The sequence below is a fragment of the Pongo pygmaeus genome, chromosome 1 (genome assembly GCF_028885625.2).
Source record: "Pongo pygmaeus isolate AG05252 chromosome 1, NHGRI_mPonPyg2-v2.0_pri, whole genome shotgun sequence".
Classification (NCBI taxonomy): domain Eukaryota; kingdom Metazoa; phylum Chordata; class Mammalia; order Primates; family Hominidae; genus Pongo; species Pongo pygmaeus.
This window is the reverse complement of record NC_072373.2, coordinates 217,816,049-217,835,068: the sequence shown is the minus strand read 5'-3', so window position 1 is coordinate 217,835,068 and position 19,020 is coordinate 217,816,049. Positions and strand designations below refer to the sequence as shown.

General features: G+C 43.1%; 2 protein-coding genes across 3 annotated transcripts; both read right to left on the bottom strand.

Annotated features, from left to right (window-relative positions):
• Positions 1-1,431: 1,431 nt before the first annotated feature.
• LOC129040369 (heterogeneous nuclear ribonucleoprotein C-like 1) lies at positions 1,432-18,334 on the bottom strand. Of its 2 annotated transcripts, none has more exons than XM_054494827.1 (2): positions 3,377-3,537; positions 1,432-3,163 (listed from the first exon to the last, which is right to left on the bottom strand). In XM_054494827.1, the coding sequence occupies exon 2, from the start codon at positions 2,980-2,982 to the stop codon at positions 2,101-2,103; it is 882 nt and encodes a 293-aa protein (XP_054350802.1). In that variant the 5' UTR covers positions 2,983-3,163; positions 3,377-3,537; the 3' UTR covers positions 1,432-2,100. The 2 variants fall into 2 exon arrangements, with proteins under 2 accessions (XP_054350802.1, XP_054350796.1); XM_054494821.1 differs by lacking the exon at positions 3,377-3,537 and adding an exon at positions 18,273-18,334 and having other exon boundaries at positions 1,438-3,163.
• On the bottom strand, positions 12,937-18,327 carry LOC129040362 (PRAME family member 10). The gene is made up of 4 exons (XM_054494809.1): positions 18,273-18,327; positions 15,621-15,932; positions 14,647-15,225; positions 12,937-13,515 (listed from the first exon to the last, which is right to left on the bottom strand). Exons 2-4 carry the CDS (start codon positions 15,905-15,907, stop codon positions 12,957-12,959), a joined length of 1,425 nt encoding a protein of 474 aa, XP_054350784.1. The 5' UTR covers positions 15,908-15,932; positions 18,273-18,327; the 3' UTR covers positions 12,937-12,956.
• Positions 18,335-19,020: the final 686 nt, after the last annotated feature.

Genomic DNA, 19,020 nt, shown 5'->3' with positions numbered 1-19,020 from the left:
ACCTATTCATATCTATATCTATTTCATTTTAGTCCCATGATTCTCTTCCACTCTCCTTTCCATAGACAGCCACTCCACTCTGACATAGCCTTGAATTTGCTTGTGACTTCATGAAATGTAAGTATATGGAAAGCATATAGACTATATATTTGCATTTTGTATGTGTATTTATTTAAATCCACATATATGCTATAGCATATGGTGCTACAGTAGAGGGCTTCACAATTAATTGTCCAGTCCCAGACACTTTGGAGAGTGAATAGACATGCTGTTATAATTATTATTATTATTATTATTTTTGGAGACAGTGTCTGGCTCTGTGGCCAGGCTGGAGTGCAATGACACAGTCTCGGCTCACTGCAACCTCTACCTCTCGGGTTCAAGTGCTTCTCCTGCCTCAGCCTCCTGAGTACCTGGGATTACAGGTGCCTGCCACCACACCTGGCTATTTTTTGTATTTTTAGTAGGAATGGAGTTTCTCCATGTTGGCCAGGCTGGTCTTGAACTCTTCACCTCAGGTGATCCACCCGCCTCAGCCTCCCAAAGTGCTGGGAATACAGGCATGAGCCACTGCACTCGGCCTCTCATGTACCTTTTTAAATTGATGGGAAGATGACACCCAGGATAATTTATGGTCGTTGTGGGAATTATTGGAAATCTTTAAGACTGTCTTACAAAACCACAATTGTAGGATTAAACACTCTGAACAGGATGCTAGCATGTAGAGCCTTGTAAACTCTCTTTCTCTCCTTTTTTTGGGGAATTTGAGATCTGCCTACTGATTACAATTAATTGGAATTTTTAAAAAACTGTTAGGTTAAGACTTTTTTTTTTAGAGAGGGTCTCACTCTGTTGCCCAGGCTGGAGTACAGCAGTGGTGTGAGCATGGCTCACGGCAGCCTCAATCTTCTGAGCTCAAGGGATTCTTCCACTTCAGCCACCCAAGTAGCTGGGACTACAGATGCATGCCACCATGCCCGGCTAATTTTTTAAAAAAGAAGCAGGGCATTGCTGGCTCACTGGTGTAATCCCAGCACTTTGGGAGGCCAAGGCAGGTGGATCACTTGAGGTTAGGAGTTCAAGACCAACCTGGCCAACATGGTGAAACCCTGTTTCTACCAAAAATACAAAAATTAGCCGGGCATGGTGGCGGGTGGTTTTAATCCCAGCTACTCGGGAGGCGGAGGCATGAGAATCGCTTGAGCCTGGGAGGCAGAGGTTGGAGTGAGTCGAGATCATGCCACTGCACTCCAGCCTGGGTAACAGAGCCAGATACCATTCCCACCCCTCAAAACAAATGTTTTGTAGAGATAGGGTTTTGACATGTTGTCCAGGTTGTTCTCAAACCCCTGGGCTGAAATGATACTCCCGCCTTGGCCTCCCAAACTGTTGGAATTACAGGCATGAGTCACTGCTCCCACCAAGAATTTGTTTTCTTTAAATTCCTGGTTTAATAAGGACTTGTTTATTTTGAGGAAAAAAGGTCCCAAACATCAAGCTGTTCACAAAAATAACCCACAATATCAACTTTAGAAAACACATTTTAAGACTATAATGCTAATTATTTTTCTGAGGATGCATTTGACATGCCAACTCTCATTCACAAAAATACATTGTTAGATTTTTGTTGAACTGCCCCACACAGCACACTAACATGGGGTGTAACATACATACTTCTAACTCCAAGCTGCTTTCAGGAGCTGCTGAACTCAATGAGATTGCCTTTGCAGTTAGGGAAGCAACTACTGAACTTATGTATGAATGAAAAGAACTGTATTCCCTGCATAACAAGAGATTATTTTGGAGACAGTTGATAAAAACCATACATCCTTTTTACTGTGAAGTCATAAAGAGGTATCTAAATTAAAAGCAAAAATTGCAGGGTAAGACTTAAGAAAACTTCTAGGAGCATCAAGGGAAGTGAAAATGGGACTAGGCACAGGGCAATATGAATTAATGAACGTGGGAAGGACAAGGATGGGGAGAACAGTAAGCATGTGCTGAAGATACTAAGGGAGAGTATCTGGTGAAAAATTTGATGTTAGACAAGCGCCTAGGTAAGGAAATAATGGGATAAGATTTCTAAACCCCACTATGTGCTTAAGAGTCATCCTGGCCATTTGCCCTGTCTCTGTCATCCTCTCCTTCCTCAGCCCCTTTTTCATCATCCTTGATCAACTCCAGCTGGTCATCCCCCTGATCTCCATTATCATCATCATCCAGTAGGTCCCCCTCCTCAGCAGAGTCATCTGCACCCCCCTCAGACTCCATCTTCACATGAATCTCATCTTTCTTCACGGAGCTGCTGGTCTGCTCCTCTTCAGACTTAGCATTCTTCACCTCTACTCCTTGTTTGCTCTGTTCCTTTTCAATTTTTTCCAGGTTTTCCAGGAGAGAATCCACTTTCTGTTTTATCTGGGTCAACTCCTGCTTAATGGCCTGAAGATCATCTCCTTTCAACTTTCCAGACTTGGAAGATCCCCACTTTCCACTCTTAGAATTGAAGCCACCTTTGCCCCTTCGTGAGGTGTTTCCTGATACGCGCTGGCGTTTTGAGGGCACTACAGCCAGAGCAATAGCAGGAGGAGGAGGTACACGTGCTGGGAAACTGTACATCCCATCATAAAGATCCCGTTGAAAGTCATAGTCCAAGTCAAAAGAGGAGCCGTGGATCTCCGCTGCTGGTCTTTTCACACCTGCGTTTCCTCGGTTCACTTTTGGCTCTGCAGCCGGGTTAACATCTACAATCTGGCCAGCAATCATTCTGCCATCCTCTCTTGCTACAGCAGCCCGGGCATTTTTCTCCTTATCATATTGAACGAAGGCAAAGCCCTTATGAACAGAGCAGCCCGCAATTTTGCCATACTTGGAAAAGATTGCCTCCACATCAGATTTCTTGACAACAAGAGTGTTGAGATTCCCAATGAACACACGGGAGCTCATGGATTGAGGATCCATCTTGTTGGTAACGTTGCTGGTCATTGTGTTGGATGACAAGGTTTCTCAAAAAGCCAAAAACAGAAGGCGGGAGGGAGAAGAGATTCGATTCTAAGTCTCCTGCTGCCGGGTTCTAAGTGGAGAAGCTGACTGCAACTCGAGGTCAGAAATGCAGCCACAACAGCAAAGTATTTGTCTCTTCACAAAATGGCCCCCAACAAGAATTCTGAAATGACGTAAAGAATAGCACAATCAACATTTTTGAAATAAAGACAAAAGTGCATTTAGAAAAAAAAGATCAAAGCTTGAAACCGTTCCTATGAAAAAAAGAAAAAAAGACAGGATATAGCTCTGTGCCCTCGTAGGCTGCACTGTTACCTTCCCAGACCAGCTGACTGTAGGTCAGACGGGAGTGTTCTTACAGAAATTAGTGACTTACCAGATCTGGACTCAGTTTGCAGGCTGCTCAGACTTCAGGAAAACCAAGCAGGAACTCCAGGCTTGAAGACTTTGGGTCTCTCCTATGGGTCTTTAGAAGCTTTTATTGATCCTTCTAATCACAACTCCCATCCACGCCCTTCCATGTATGCACTGCTAGCTTCCAATCAGAAAGCAATATCTGATTGCATTTCTGAAGCTCCACCCAGCTAATCCTGATTGGGTTTTCGGCTTTCTGCAGATTAATGGATTGAACCAGATATCCATTCATATCACATATCCATATTCATTTCATGAATCAAGAAATTGACAGCATTATCGGTAGAGTGGAAGTCAAGAATTCACTCATTTAAGGCCAGGTGAGTTGGCTGATGCCTGTAATCCCAGCACTTTGGGAAGCCAAGGCAGGTGGATCACCTGAGGTCAGGAGTTCAAGACCAGCTTGGCCAATATGGTGAAACCCTGTCTCTACAAAAATACAAAATTAGCCAGGCATGGTGGCAGCTGCCTGTAATCCAGATACTTGGGAGGCTGAAGTGGGAGAATTGCTTGAACCCAGGAGGCTGAGGTTGTAGTGAGCCGAGATTGCACATTGCCCTCCAGACTGGGTGACAGAGGGAGACTCTGTCAAAAAAAAAAAAAAAAAAAAAAAAAAAGAATGCCTTCATTCATGAACTCCACAAGCACTGATGGAATTTTACTGATATGTCACCTTCATAGTCCTGAGTGTGAGGCAGAGAAGGGGTTGATCTGTTCCGGACATTAGACAGAAAAATAAAACCTGAGAGTAGTGTTGTTGGGAGACCTTTGGCCACAACAAAATTATAAAAATGCTTTATAGTTAAAATAGCTTTATAAATAAACAGAAGTCATACCTACAAAATAAGAATAAAACTCTCCATGTATGGAATGGTCTTGTGGGTTTTATATCACCTAAGGTAGATGGTTATATGCTCATTCTGGTCGAAGACAGGTGCTACTGAGGGTGTCAGTGGTATCAGGGCTTAGGTTAAGGCTTCTCTGAAAGAAATTGAAACCATACATATAAACTTTATGAATTTAATCAGTGAAGAAGGGATGGGGAGAAACAAAAATAAAGCAAGCTTGCAGCACATTCAGCATTCATCATGAGGTCAGCTTGCTCTCTGACCTGCTTCCTCATGGTTGCTGGCAGCCTACTGTCCCAAAATCATGTAGACCTTAGATTACAGTTCCCCTAAAGTGCCCTGCAGACAACAATTTAAGCATTGTGAAGCATTAACTTTTTCATTTGACATATTCTTTCAGGTTCTGCATGTCAGTGAAACTACTGATGCCAGGTGATCTGAAGGGCCCTGCAAGGCACCAACTCACCAAAGAATGCAGTTTCAACATCCTGATGACTTCATACCTCTTACCACTACACCAACTTTCCAGCCGCTTGCTATCTGGGATCCACTGGAAACCCTCAGTACTCCTTGGGGAGATGAATTTGAGTATCTCCTCCTAGCTTATCATTCAGCCACTCTGTGATCATTAAACTCTGCTGCAAACCCTGCTGTCTCAGAATATTGATAAGCTACTGTGCAGCAGGCATAGGAACCTGATGGTCCTGTAATAAAATCATGCCAAAATTACAAAGGGAAATGAGGGTGGAGGCTGGACAGGGTTGAACTAGGTGTTTTAATGGGATCCTGGGAGTGAACCAAGACTTGCTAAACATGTTGGGGGTTACTGAGTGGGTGGTGGAGGAATCTGTCGAACATTGCACTGATGCCCCTTTAGTTGTGATTCTTAGGACCAAGGATGAGTCTTTCAAAACAATTTATATAATCCTCCTTATTTTTCCTTTCAAAACCTCCATCTTCTTTACCTCCCTAAAGAATCCCACATCTATTCCCATTCCTTTGCTTATTTCATAATAAACATCTATTTTCTTTTCTTTCTTTCTTTTTTTTTTTTTAACACAGTCTCCTTCTCTGTTAAGCAGGCCATATATTTTGTTGCCACAAATAGTGAGTAACCTGATTTTATGGACAGAAACGTTCAAAGGGATCCCATTCCTGAACAGCTGCGGGTGATATAAAGGTCACGGTTATTCTTTGTTACATCTGCACCTGCATATTGCCAGTGAAAACCTGCAGGTCGCATTGGGCAGGCTTCTAAATTAACCACCTCTGGAGGCTCTTACAATTGGCTTACATCCTGTCCCTGAGTAAAGAATCTGATCGTGAGTGCATGAGTACCCCAAACTCTACAAATACTAATGAAGCCTTCACCCTCTGACAGTGAGAAGGACACTGATTTGATTCTGATCATGAAGTTTTGCTGGTTGTCTTGCAAGTAAAATATTTTAGCCTGTTATGTTGTCATCTAAAGTCAATGCTTGTAAACTCTGTGTTGTCCCTTCCAATGGAAAAAACAAAAACAAAAACTCAACTCTATATGAGCTTTGCCAGATCAATAAAACAAAAGAAAATTTAACAACAAACTGGTAGGAGGAGTTCCATTCCTTTCTTTTAACCTTTCTTACAAAAGCATTCCAACTTGTAACAGACTTTGGAAAACACCAACTTTATCAGTGTGTGTCTTCCAGGTCGATCCTCATATTTAGCTTCCAATGAAGCTTTCTTTAATTATTTCTACCTCAATGGCCTTAACTTCTATTGACACCAGGTTGCATGGTAATGGTTTGAATTGGGGTGGGAAGAAAAAATATTTCTATGAGTTTTATAAAGTAATCCTTGCATGCCATCTGCATTGAAGAATGGATAGATTCCTCTCCAAATATGTCTTGAGTATTGATGCATCCAATAAATGAAACATTTATTTCATATAGTAGAGGTATAGATGCATTCTATTTGCCTCTAGAGTTTCCAATGAACCAATGTCTAGTTTCAGTAAGTTCTCTGATTATATGAAAGAGGATGACATGGTCATGTTCCGATTCTATGTCTATGTCGATACCTATAGCGTTCCCGTCTTCATAATGTGTGTCAAACCAAAGAGTTTGATTCTAGTGGGAGTCTGGGACACTATCTATATTACAGCCAGTTACACTAATGTTTTCTGTGCATAGAGATAAATTACCAGTAATGAAATAAAAAATAGTCATAGGCCACCCATTTGCACCTATGGCTTCTTCTCAGTGCCAAGTTATTTAATTAAAATATTAACCAACCTTCCAAAGGAAGAATAACAAACCTTATCATGAAGTTAGCATCTTCAATTGCTACCCAACTGTTTATGAGAGCACGTTCTACTATTTAGTTGTGATCCTTCCCTTTCATGTAAATGACTCCATAGCCAGCAATTGCTTTGTTTAGTGAGAGTGGCTACATTTTGAACAGGAGACCTTAGAAAGTGTTTGGTTTCAGTTGTGAAAGTACCTAACAATGTAGAATATAGGTTTGATAATTTTGTGTTAATAGAAAACAAAACCAAGTCTCAGTCAATGGAAGAAGATCAAATAGAGTCTTGTTCCATTGTCTTGGAAAATCTGTCTACCATGTGATGATGTCTGCTTCTAAGGAAGGCTTTTCCTTGGATATCCTTAATTTTAAGTCACCTGGTACAGTCCCATCCAATGCTGCTCATGGGCAGATTTTCCTTGGTGTCATTTCTAAAGATGCAATCTCCAAATGCTAGGGCATGAAGGTCTAAGCATCACTGAAAGACTCCTTCACCTACTGGAAATAGTCTTTGAAATACTGCATCAAGGTCTTGCAGTATTGAATCACATTGTTACTGAATGATGGGCTCACTCTCCTAAGTGCATAGAAGCCAATACTATGACACTATCTTTTGAGAAAAGAAAAAAAGATTCCACTGGGTGTGGTGGCTCACATCTATAATCCCAGCCCTTTAGGAGGCTGAGGCGGGCAGATCACGAGGTCAGGGGTTCAAGACCATCCTGGCCAACATGGTGAAATCCTGTTTCTGCTAAAAATACAAAAATTAGCTGAGTGTGGTGGTGTGCACCCGTAATTCCAGCTACTCAGGAGGCTGAGGCAGGAGGATCTCTTGAACCTGGGAGGTGGATTTTGCAGTGAGCTGACATAGCACCACTGTACTCCAGCCTGAGCAACAGAGACTCAGTCTCAAAAAAAATATTAATAATAATAATCCAGTTTTCTTTGTTAGTTTAGCTAATTTTAGTTTCAAGATACCATTTGTTCTTGAATACCTTTGCAGAATACCAATGATAATGAAGTTAATGGTAGTGCCATTGAATCTGTAAAATTTTACCTGTGTGATCACCTGCCTAGTCAACTGAGGTTTCCTACCATTGGAGATTTCTCCAGAGATGCCCCAGAAAGGAAACACATTTTACAATCATTTATTTGCTGTGACTGTGGCATCAGCCTTTCTAAAATGGTAAGCTACAACCCATCCTGAAAACAGACAGACAATCACAAGAATGGTAGCCTTTTTACATGGCTCACTGTTATCATTGGTCCATTACATTCCTCTTTCTTACAGCTAGATGTGTGTATGTCCAGCTATTCATATCTATATCTATATCTATTTCCTTTTATTACCATGATTCATTTCAACTCCTCTTTCCACAGATAGCCACTCTACTCTTTGACTTAACCTTGAATTTGCATGTGACCTTATAGAATATAAGTATATGGAAAGTGTATAGAATATATACTGGCATTTCAGAGGTGTATTTATTTTAATCCACATATATGCTACAGTGTATGGTGCTACAGAAGAGGGCCTGACAATTAATTGTCCAGTCCTGGACACTGGAGAGTGAATGGACATGTTGCTATAGTTAATTTTTTTCTTTTCTTTTTTTTTGGAGATGGAGTTTCACTCTGTTGCCAGGCTGCTGGAGTGTAATGACATGAGCTCAATTCACTGCAACCTCCACCTCCTGGGTTTGAGTGATTCTCTTGCCTCAGCCTCCACACTACCTGGGATTACAGGCGCCCGCCACCATGCCTGGCTATTTTTTGTATTTTTATTAGGACGGGGTTTTACCATATTGGCCAGGCTGGTCTCGAACTCCTGACCTCAGATGATCCACCCACCTCAGCCTCCCAAAGTGCTGGTATTATGGGCATGAGTCATCTTGTCTGGCCTTGTTATAATTAAGATTTTCAGAACAACAGGGGTGACTGAAGGCTTATAATCACCTTAACTATAGACCTTGGTCTCTTACCAAATTTTTAACTAATATATTTTTCAAATATAATAAGAACAAAAGTATTGCTTGCCCTATGTCAAATCCAGCTTGAAGTACTTAAATAGATTAACTCATAGCACTCTGTGAAATCAATATTGCGATTATCCCTTTTTATGGGTGAGTGTGCTGGGGCACAGAGGTTAAGTAAGTTAGATAAGATCACACAGCCATTGGCCACCAAGCCAGATTTGAACCTAAATTAATCAATCTGGATCTGGAATCTTTACTACTAACCAAAGTACCTATGTGCCTTTAAATCCTAATCTGCTGAGGGTCTTACCTTGTTTCATATCTCAGTAGGAAGAGAGCTAATGTTTATCCATTACGTCTGATGTTTAATGCAAATTTTAATATATAACATTTCATTTTCCAAAATATGTTATTATACATTTAGTTTGATTTTTCTGCAATTCTTTTCTGCATTTTGTAGGAACCTTGCTTTTCCTCCTTTAGTTTGTTAGTGTGGTGAATTATACATAGATTTTTCTGAGATTGTCTGGCATTCCTGGAATGGCCATTATATATTACTTTCTTTTCCTTTTTTTTAAGACCCAGTTTCACTCTTGCTGCCCAGGCTGGAGTGCAATGGCATGATCTCGGCTCACTGCAACATCTACCTCTTGAGTTCAAGGCATTCTAATGTCTCAGCCTCCTGAGTAGCTTGGATTACAGGCACCCACCACCACACCTGACTAATTTTGTATTTTTAGTAGAGATTCGTTTTCTGCATTATGGTCAGGCTGGTCTCAAACTCCCGACTTCAGGTGATCCACCCACATTGGCCTCCCAAAGTGCTGGGATTACAGGTGAGATTCACCATGCCTGGCCTATATATTACTTTCTAATGCACTGTTGCATTTAGTTAGCTGATATTTTATTAAGAACTTTTGCTGTCTTCCTCCAGATCACAGAAAAAAAGGCTTTCAATTTCCCCATTCAGTATGATGTTGGCTGTGGGTGTGTGAAAAATACCCTTTATTATTCTGAGGTGTTTTGTGGAGAGTTTTATCATAAAGAGATGTTGGCCAGTTGCAGTGGCTCACCGGTGAAACAGTGAAACCCCTTCTCTACTAAACATAGAAAAAAATTAGCTAGGCATGGTGGTGTGTGCCTGTAACCCCAGCTACTCAGGAGGCTGAGTCAGGAGAATCACTTGAACCTGGGAGGTGGAGGTTGTAGTGAGCTGAGATTGCACCACTGCACTCCAGCCTAGGTGAAAGAGTGAGGCTCTGTCTCAAAAAAAAAAAAAAAAAAAATCCTTTCAGGACAACACCTTGTTCACTCGTGGTCTATATTTAATGTGCTTCCACTAGAAGTGAGAAATTCTCATAGTTTACATAATATTTTAAAATTATGAATCACTGCAAAGGCATATCTACTATTTGTAAAAGTACTAACTACTTTGTCTTTGACTATATGACAAGCTCTAGTAGGGGTGTATCTTACTGTAAATTGTTCTGATATAAACTCTAAAATAAACACAAGAGAATTAACCAACTTTTAAAACAGGAAAAATAGGCTGGGAGTGGTGGCTCACGTCTGTAATCCAGCACTCTGGGAGGCCAAGTCAGGCAGATCACGAAGTCAGAAGATGGAGATCATCTTGGCCAACATAGTGAAACACCATCTCTACTAAAAAATATAAAAATTAGCCAGGCATGGTGGCACAGGCCTGTAATCCCAGCTACTTAGCAGGCTGAGACTGGAGAATCATTTCAACTACGAAGTTGGAGGTTAGAGTGAGCTGAGATCTCGCCACTGCACTCCAACCGGGGCAGCAGAGTGAGACTCCGTCTCAAAAAACAAAACAAAACAAAACAAAACAAAGAAGAAGGCCGGTAGCGGTTGTGGCTCACGCGTGTAATCCCAGCACTTTGGGAGGCCAAGGCAGGCAGATCACGAGGTCAAAAGATTGAGACCATGTTAGCCAACATGGTGAAACCCCATCACTACTAAAAAATACAAAAATTAGCTGGGCATGGTGGCGTCCGCCCGTAGTCCTTGCTACTCAAGAGGCTGAGGCAGGAGAATCGCTTGAACCCAGGAGAAGTTTGCAGTGAGCCAAGATCGCGCCACTGCACTCCAACCTGGTGACAGAGCGAGACTCCATCTCAAAACAAACAGATGAAAACAAAACAACAGCAAAAAACCCCAAAAAAGCTGGAAAAATAAATTCTGAAAGAATTTCCATCTCTATGAGTTCATCTTCAGAAGTGATAGCATTTCCTGCTTGGCATTTTTCTTCTACATTATTGGCATAAAATCTATCAACAAAAAGTATAAACCCAGGTTTGGGAAATAGAATGTTACACAATATTCATACTTTCCTCAGGCTTTTTCCACCCTGCTGTAGTCATTCACTTTTAGGCTTTCCAAGGTCCTAATACATTTGTGTCAACTGATAAAAACCAGGTAACCCACAGTCACAGCCTCCTGCGAGGATTCTAATTTACTCAGTAGATCGGGTGCAGTGACTCACATCTGTAATCCCAGCACTTTGAGAGGCTGATGTGGAAGGATCACTTGAGGCCAGAAGTTAAAAACCAACCTGGGGAACATTGCAAAACTCTGTCTCTGAACAAATAAAAATAAAAAACCAACAGAAAATAGTGGATACTATGGAGAATATGGAGAAATGAGAACCCTGGTACAACATTGGTGTTATGTAAATTAGTACAGCTACTATGGAAAACAGTATGGAGTTTCCTCCAAAAAATAAGAATAGGATTATCATATGAACCATAAATCCCACTGCTGGATATATATCCGAAATTAAATAAATACATCCAGGAGATATCTACACTACCATGTTGGTCAGGCTGGTCTCGAACTCCTGACCTCAAGTAATCCACCTGCCTCAGACTCCCAAAATTCTGGGATTACAGGCATGCACCACTGCACCCAGCCTGCACTCCCCTATTTATTGCAGCACTATCCACAATAGCAAAAATATTGAATCAACCAATGTGTCCATCAACAGATGAATGGATCAAGAAAATGTGGTAAATATACACAATAGAATATCATACAGCCATAAACATGAATGAATTCCTGTCATCTGCAACAACATAGATGGAACTGGAGGGTGTTATGTTAAGTGAAGTAAGCCAGATACAGAAAGAAAACATGGCATATTCTCACTCATATTTGGGAATTAAAAACATGAAAATTAAAAATAGTAAAATGACTGTTATCAGAAGCTAGGAAGGGTACTGGGAAATGGATAAGAAGAAGGGGGATGGTTAATGGGAATAAAAACACAGATAAAAATATGATCCAGGGTTCAGTAGCATAATAGGGCAAATCATGTTGACAATAGTTCATAGTAAATTTCTACATAATTAAAACAATGGAATTGGAATGTTGCTAACACAAAGAAATGATAAATTCTTGAGATGGTTGCTATCCCTGTTACCGTGATTTGAACATTAAACATTTTATGCTTGTATCATAATATCAGGCCAGGTGCAGTGGCTCATATCTACAATCTGAGCACTTTGGGAGGCTGAGGCGGATGGTTTGCCTGAAGTCAGGAGTTCAAGACCAACCTGGTCAACATGGTGAAACCCCCATTTCTACAAAAAATACAAAAAGTAGCCAGGCATGGTGGCTGGTCCCTGTAGTCCCAGCTACTCAGGAGGCTGAGGCAGGAGAATTGCTTGAACCCAGGAGGCAGATTTCTAGAGACTTCTGATGTATAAATGTCTAAAACAGGTTGATCAATCATGGAAGACACGAGAAAGTTTCCATTCAGGTTCCATTTATTTTTGACATTTTTAAATAACCATCCTTGCGGGGGTAACTCCTGCATCACTCTAGAACTTCAGGTTCTATTTCTGAGTCTAGGACACAGGTCCCTGAAGGCCTCATCGATGCCAAGTCAGCATTTTTACCCAGTCCTGCCCGTGGCTGAGTCACCTTTGTTTTTCCACTCACAGTGAGCACAAGCCTCAAATCCACGGCTGTGTGCTTCCTTTAAGAAGCGGCTGACCGGGCCCTGCTGCTCACACCTGTAAACCCAGCACTGTAGAAGGCCAAGGTGGTCAGATCACTTGAGGTCAGGAGTTTAAGGTCAGCGTCCGCCAACATCGTGAAGCCCTGTCTCTACTAAAAATACAAAAATTAGCCAGGGGTGGGGCATACAGCCATAACACCAGCTACTTGGGAGGCTGAGGCAGGAGAATCACTTGAACCCAGGAGGTGGTGCTTGCAGTAAGCTGAGATTGTGCCACTGCACTTCATTCTGAGGGACAGAGTGAGACTCTGTCTCAAAAAATAAAATAAAAAAATAAAATAAAATAAAAAATATAAAAAATAAAATTAAAAAAAAAATGCACCCATGTACAATATTTTAGTTCCCAAGTGCCCGGAAGAAAGCTTATCCATCCCACTAACCAGGCCTTCCCTAAGAGCAAAGATGGAAGTCCACATTCTCAGATGGCCATGAGCCACAAGTAGGGCAAGGGGCGGGACCAAAGAAGATCCTCTTGGGCTGCCTGACTTCCCTGAGTGTACACATCAGCTCAGCCCGAATTGGGGCAAGGATCTCCCAGTTGACATGACCCCTGTTGTCAAGACTCTCCAGAGGGGCAGGATACAACTCCAGGCCTAACTTGCTCAGCCCGCTTGTGTGACGCAGCAGGTCTTTCAGAGCATTCATGGAGGTCTCATTTCCACGAAAGTAGAAGGTGGTGAGCTGGGAACAGTGACTCAGGGCAGGCAGGAGGACCCTGAGTTGGGGGTCCTGGATCCGACAGTCCTCTAAGATGAGGGCCTTGAGAGTAGCAGCAACTTTCTCCAGCAGAACTCCAAGGGGCTCAAGATTGGTGGTCCACATTAGGATATGAATCAGACGCAGCTCCTTTAGCTGACTGAGGCTTGGGTACTGAGACAGACACTCCATGTCCCGATCAGTTAGGTAAGCATCACAGAATGTAAAGGCCACCAAGGGGTTCTTGAGGTACCTGGGGAGAGCAAGAAGTTAGTTATGGGCAATGGTGCCAGTTAGAGGAGGGGGGTGGGAAACAATCTCAATGGTAAACTTGAAGTGGGCATTGAGTAATTCTGCACCTTACTACAACACAGGTGTTATAGTAACCTGCAATGGGGAAGCCTGTTTCACCCAAACACAAGTTTGTTCCCATCATCAGATGATGGTACGCATGCAAGGTTCTGCCTGATGAAGACTCAGATCATTCAGGGGCAGCTCCATTTTAGGCTCAGTCCTTTCATCCTTGCCTGTGTGATTGGTACCACTCTCACACCTACTCCCTCACCCTCCATCCCAGAAGCATGGACTTCCCATATCAATTATCTTTCCTGGAGTTCAAAACAACGTTTTACAGACAGGGAATTAGAGACAGGATCATTGGTGTTTACTAAGCTGCTGAAGACAGAGCTGCTGCTGTGAAACGCACAGGTTTGATGCCCTTTCTCTTCTTTTTTTTTTTTTTTTTTTGAGACAGTCTCACATTGTAACCTAGGCTGGAGTGTAGTGGCACAAACTCAGCTCACTGCAACCTCCACTTCCCTTGCCTCAGCCTCCCAAGTAGCTGGGATTACAGGTGCCTGTCACCATGCCTGGTGACTTTTTTTTTGTATTTTTAGTAGAGATGGGGAGTCACTGTGTTGGCCGGACTTGTCTCAAATTCCTGACCTCGTGATCTGCCTGCCTTGGCCTCCTGAGGTGCTGGGATTGCAGGCATGAGACACCACACCCGGCCACACTTTCCCTTCTTTCAAACCATACTCTGTATGGAGAATATGTTTTCATCATATTAACTTTATACACTGTTCCTCACAAGGAGTTCACAAATTCACCCTCACTAGATCTGAACCCTCAACTAACTGGCTCCCTACACATCTCTCTCTGTAGCATCTACCCCAGGCCATCCCTCTGCCCTTATTTGAGTGGTCTTGTGATACCCACTTCAGGATATAGAGCACTGAAGAGCATAATGGTTTGACAATCTAGCATCCCATTCCCTGTGACATCACCTGTGGCTGGCACACAGTAGATGCCCACTAACCTTTACTGTGAAAAAGAACAAAAGTCGTGATATGGTCTGCAGAGAAAGCTCACCATCATTTCTTACCTGAGCAGGTGCTCCAGGTGCTCTTTGATATTACTGATCTTTCTTATATAAAGCATCTGGGGGTAGTACAGGCAGAGGAATGGAGAGTCCAAGTCAGGAATGAACTGCCACTGGCCACTCACGTATAACTCACGCTCATAACCAAAGGCTAAAAAGAGTTTGCGAAGATTGCTCATCTGGCTCAGGTAAGGGGCAAACTTTCCTGTTTTATTCAGAGAGGACTTTTTCCAGACTTCCAACTCCTGGATACTCTCTGGGTATATCCTTTCCAATAAATTTCTGAAACTTGAAGTGGACATTGAGTAATTCTCCACCTTGCTACAACACAGGTGCACTAGACCTCTTCTGTAGTGGATCCATCCACAAAGGTAGCTCAGGCATTCATCCAGTGTACTTTCCTTTAGGCAGAGGTCTATGAACACCTTCAAGGGCTGGTGCTCTTCCATTCTTGGACAGTCCTCCACTGTCTGCCTCTTACTCATGGCCTCTAGGGAGCAGGAGAGGGCCCTGGCTCCAGACCATATGGTCCAGAAATTCTCATCAACATCCCGCAAATCCAGCACTTGAAGTTTCCACCTCCTGTGAGTAACATAGGGGAAAAGCTCAGAATGTAGGCAAGGACCCACCCCTGACCTGAGCTTTCACTCCACATCCAGGATATCAGTCAGCTTCGCCTGTCCTCAGTGCTCCTCCTTCTGTCTCTTCTCCATCCCGTTCCCCCTTGGATTCTGCCTGGTACCCACTTCCAGTACCTTAGCTTCCACTGGGAGGAAGCAGGTTCCTGTTTCCACAGTGGACCCGTATGGTGAGCAGTCCTTTACCAGAAGAGCTGGGCAATGCCCAGGGCCTCTCATGGGCACCATCAGAAACCTCTGAGCCACCCTAGTTCCCCAACCCCACCACTCCTCCTGAGCCTGCTGTCCCTTCCCTGGATGCCTGGACCCTTCCCCCCAAAGCCACCTGAGTCACCTCACCTGGGGCGAACCTTCTGGACCACCAGTGTATCAAGTCCCCTCAGGACAGCTTGCAAGGTCTCCAGATGAGGTGTCTTCATCAGGGATCCCAGAGGGAGGAGGAGGAAGGGCCAGGTCTGCACCATCAGCTTCAGGGCCTCAAAACATCTCATGCTGAAGGCCTCCATGAACATCAGAGGGAAGACCTCCCTGGGCAGCTTGTCCAGGGTGAAGATGGTCAAGAACTGGTTCCTTAGCAGGCTCTTCCCTGCCAGCTCCAGGAGCCTGGATGGGGCCTGGAGGCTCATTCTGACAAATCTGCAAGGAAAAACTCTAGAGGACAATCAAGTGAAAAGGCAAGTTTCTTGGGCCATTCCCCATCAACCCCCACTTCTCCTAGGGCCAAAGTCATTTCTCTAGAATGTGTGAAAGAGCCCTCCGTTTACTCCAATTCCATCTGCAATAAGTGGCCACAGAGACATAGTTCTACCCTTCTGGTACCAAGAAGAGTGTGTCCCAACCTCTAAAGAGCAGGCAAGATCCCTCCTAGTCCGTGAATTATTAGCCACTGCTGCAATAAACTCATAGCACTGGGAAATGTTACCGAGGATCTCTGAAGCTTGAATCTCATGTCCAGCTAATCTTTTATTTTTTGACTTTTTGTAAAGACAGTGGGTTTCACTATGTCGTCCGGGCTGGTCTTGAACTCTTAGACTCAAATATTCCACCCATCTTGGCCTCCCAAAGTACTGGGATTACAGACATAATCGTCCTCCCGGCCTCACTATTGAAAATTTCAGCGAGAAGCTTTGAAAGCTATGTGACAGTGTTATGCATCATTCGCAAGACACAGATGTTTCCAATACACACTTCTCACACATATTCAAAATGAACCACTTTGGCTGTGCACAGTGACTCACACCTGTAATCCCAGCACTTTGGGAGGCAGAGGCATTCTATCTTCTGAGTTCAGGAGTTCGAGACCATCCTGGCCAACATGGTGAAACACTACCTCTACTAAAATTACAAAAATTAGCCAGGTGCAGTGGTCTGCTCCTATAGTCCAAGCTACTAGGGAGGCTGAGGCAGGAGGATCGCTTGAACCCAGGAGGCACAGGTTGCAGTTAGCTGAGATTATGCCACTACAATCCAGCCTGGGAAATTGGCTAGATTCAAAAAAGAGAGAGAGAGAGGACTACATTGGATTAGACTTCTTAAGCTCCACCCAGTTAATCATGATTGGATTTTTATCTTTCTTCCAGACTAACTATCAAATTAGATATTCATCCATGAAAGTGAAATATTTAGGGATAGGGTGAAAGTCCAGGACTGATTCACTGATTTACTCCACAAACATGGAGTTTTACTAATATGTGTCCTTCATAGTCCTGAGTGTGAGATAGGGAAGGGTTGAATCTCTTCCTGACATTAGACAGAAAGAAAAAACTTGAAAGTATCTTTGTTGAGAGATCCTTGGCCACATCAAATTTATCAAAATATTTCAGAGTTAAAACAGTTTTACAAAGATAGACATGACAGTCCCTAAGAAAACACAGTAGAAATCTTCATGTATCCAGTGATCACCTGGGTGGTATAATTTAATTTTTTTTCATGTCGGAGGAGCTGAGTCTCACTTCATCGCCCAGGTTGGAGTGCAGTGGTGCCAGCTCGGCTCACTGTAACCTCTGCCTCCCAGGTTCAAGTGATTCTTATGCTTCAGCCTTCCATGTAGTTAGGATTACAGTCATGCATCTCCACACCCATGTCTCCATTTGGGTGGAAGAGTTACAATGAGGATGTGATTGGTTTAAAATTAAGGTCAAAGATCCTGTTTGGTTAAGATTATTTTTCTTTAATAGGGTCTCACAATGTTGCCCACGCTGGAGTACAGCAGTGGTGTGAGCATGGCTCACTGCAGCCTCAATCTTCTGGGCTCAATTGTTTCTCCCACGTCAGCAACCCATACAGCTGGGAAGACAGATGCATGCTACCATGCCCAGCTAATTAAGAAATATGTATATTTTGTAGAGGCCGAGCACCAGTGGCTCATGGCTGTAATCCCAGCACTTTGGGAGGCCAAGGCAGGTGGATCACTTGAGGTCAGGAGTTTGAGACCAATCTGGCCAGCATGGTGAAACCCCACCTCTACTAAAAATACAAAAATTAGCCAGGCAAGTTGGCAGATGGATGTAATACCAGCTACTCAGGAGGCTGAGGCATGAGAATTGCTTGAGCCTGGGAGGCAGAGGTTGCAGTGATTTGAGATCGTGCCACTGCACTCCAGCCTTGGCAACAGAGCAAGACTCCATCACCCCTTCAACAAAGAATATTTTATAGAGATGGTTTTTGCTATGTTGTCCAGGTTGGTCTCAAACCCCTGGGCTGAAATGATCCTCCTGCCTTGGTCTCCCAAAGCGTTGGGGTTAAAGGCATGAGTCACTGCTCCCTTCAAGAATTTTGAAATTACATCAACCAAAGCACAATCCAATTTTTTGAAATAAAGACAAAACTACATTTAGAGGAAAAAATTCAAAGCTTCAAATTGTTCATAGGAGAAAAAAAAACAAAACAAAACAGGATATAACTCTATGCCATCTTAGGCTGCACGGTCACCATCCCAGACCAGCTGACTGTAGGTCAGATGGGAGTGTCTTACAGAGATTAGTGACTTACCAGATCTGGGCTCAATTTGCAGGGTGCTCAGACCTCAGGAAGAACCAAGCAGGAACTCCAGGCTTGAAGACTTTGGTTCTCTTCTGTGGGTCTTTAGAAGCTTTTATCGACCTTTCTAATCACAAGTCCCACGCCTCCACGTATCCACTGCTAGCTTCCAATCAAAAAGTGATATCTGATTGCATTTCTGAAGCTCCACCCAGTTAATCCTGATTGGGTTTTTGGCTCTCTACAGATTAATGGATTGAATCAGATATCCATTCATATCAGATATCCATATTAAGTTCATGAATCAAGAAATTGACAGTGTTACGGATAGGGTGGAAATCAAGAATTCATTCATTCAAGGCCAGGCGAGGTGGCTCACTCCTGTAATCCCAGCAGTTTGGGAGGACAAGTTGGGTGGAACACCTGAGTTCAGGCGTTCAAGACAAGCCATGCCAACAAGGTGAAACCCCGTCTCTACAAAAATACAAAAATTAGCCAGAGATGATGGCACGTGCCTGTAATCCAGCTACTCAGGAGGCTGAGGTGGGAGAATCGCTTGAACCCAAGAGGCAATGGTTGCAGTGAACCAAGATTGCACCATTGCACTCCAGTCTGGGTGACAGAGGGAGACTTTGTCGTAAAAAAAAATAATTCATTCATTCATGAACCTCACAAACACTGATGGAATTTTACTAAAATGTGACCTGCATAGACCTGAGTTTGAGGCAGGGAAGGGTCTAATCTTTCCCAGATATTAGAC

Excerpts from the sequence above, each read along its gene's own strand:
- LOC129040362 (XM_054494809.1), bottom strand. The coding sequence starts at position 15,907 with ATGAGCCTCCAGGCCCCATCCAGGCTCCTGGAGCTGGCAGGGAAGAGC. Across the intron at positions 15,226-15,620 it reads GTCCAGAAGGTTCGCCCCAG|GAGGTGGAAACTTCAAGTGC; the intron begins GTGAGGTGACTC and ends TGTTACTCACAG. Across the intron at positions 13,516-14,646 it reads CACCTGGAGCACCTGCTCAG|GTACCTCAAGAACCCCTTGG; the intron begins GTAAGAAATGAT and ends TGCTCTCCCCAG.
- LOC129040369 (XM_054494821.1), bottom strand. The coding sequence starts at position 2,982 with ATGACCAGCAACGTTACCAACAAGATGGATCCTCAATCCATGAGCTCC.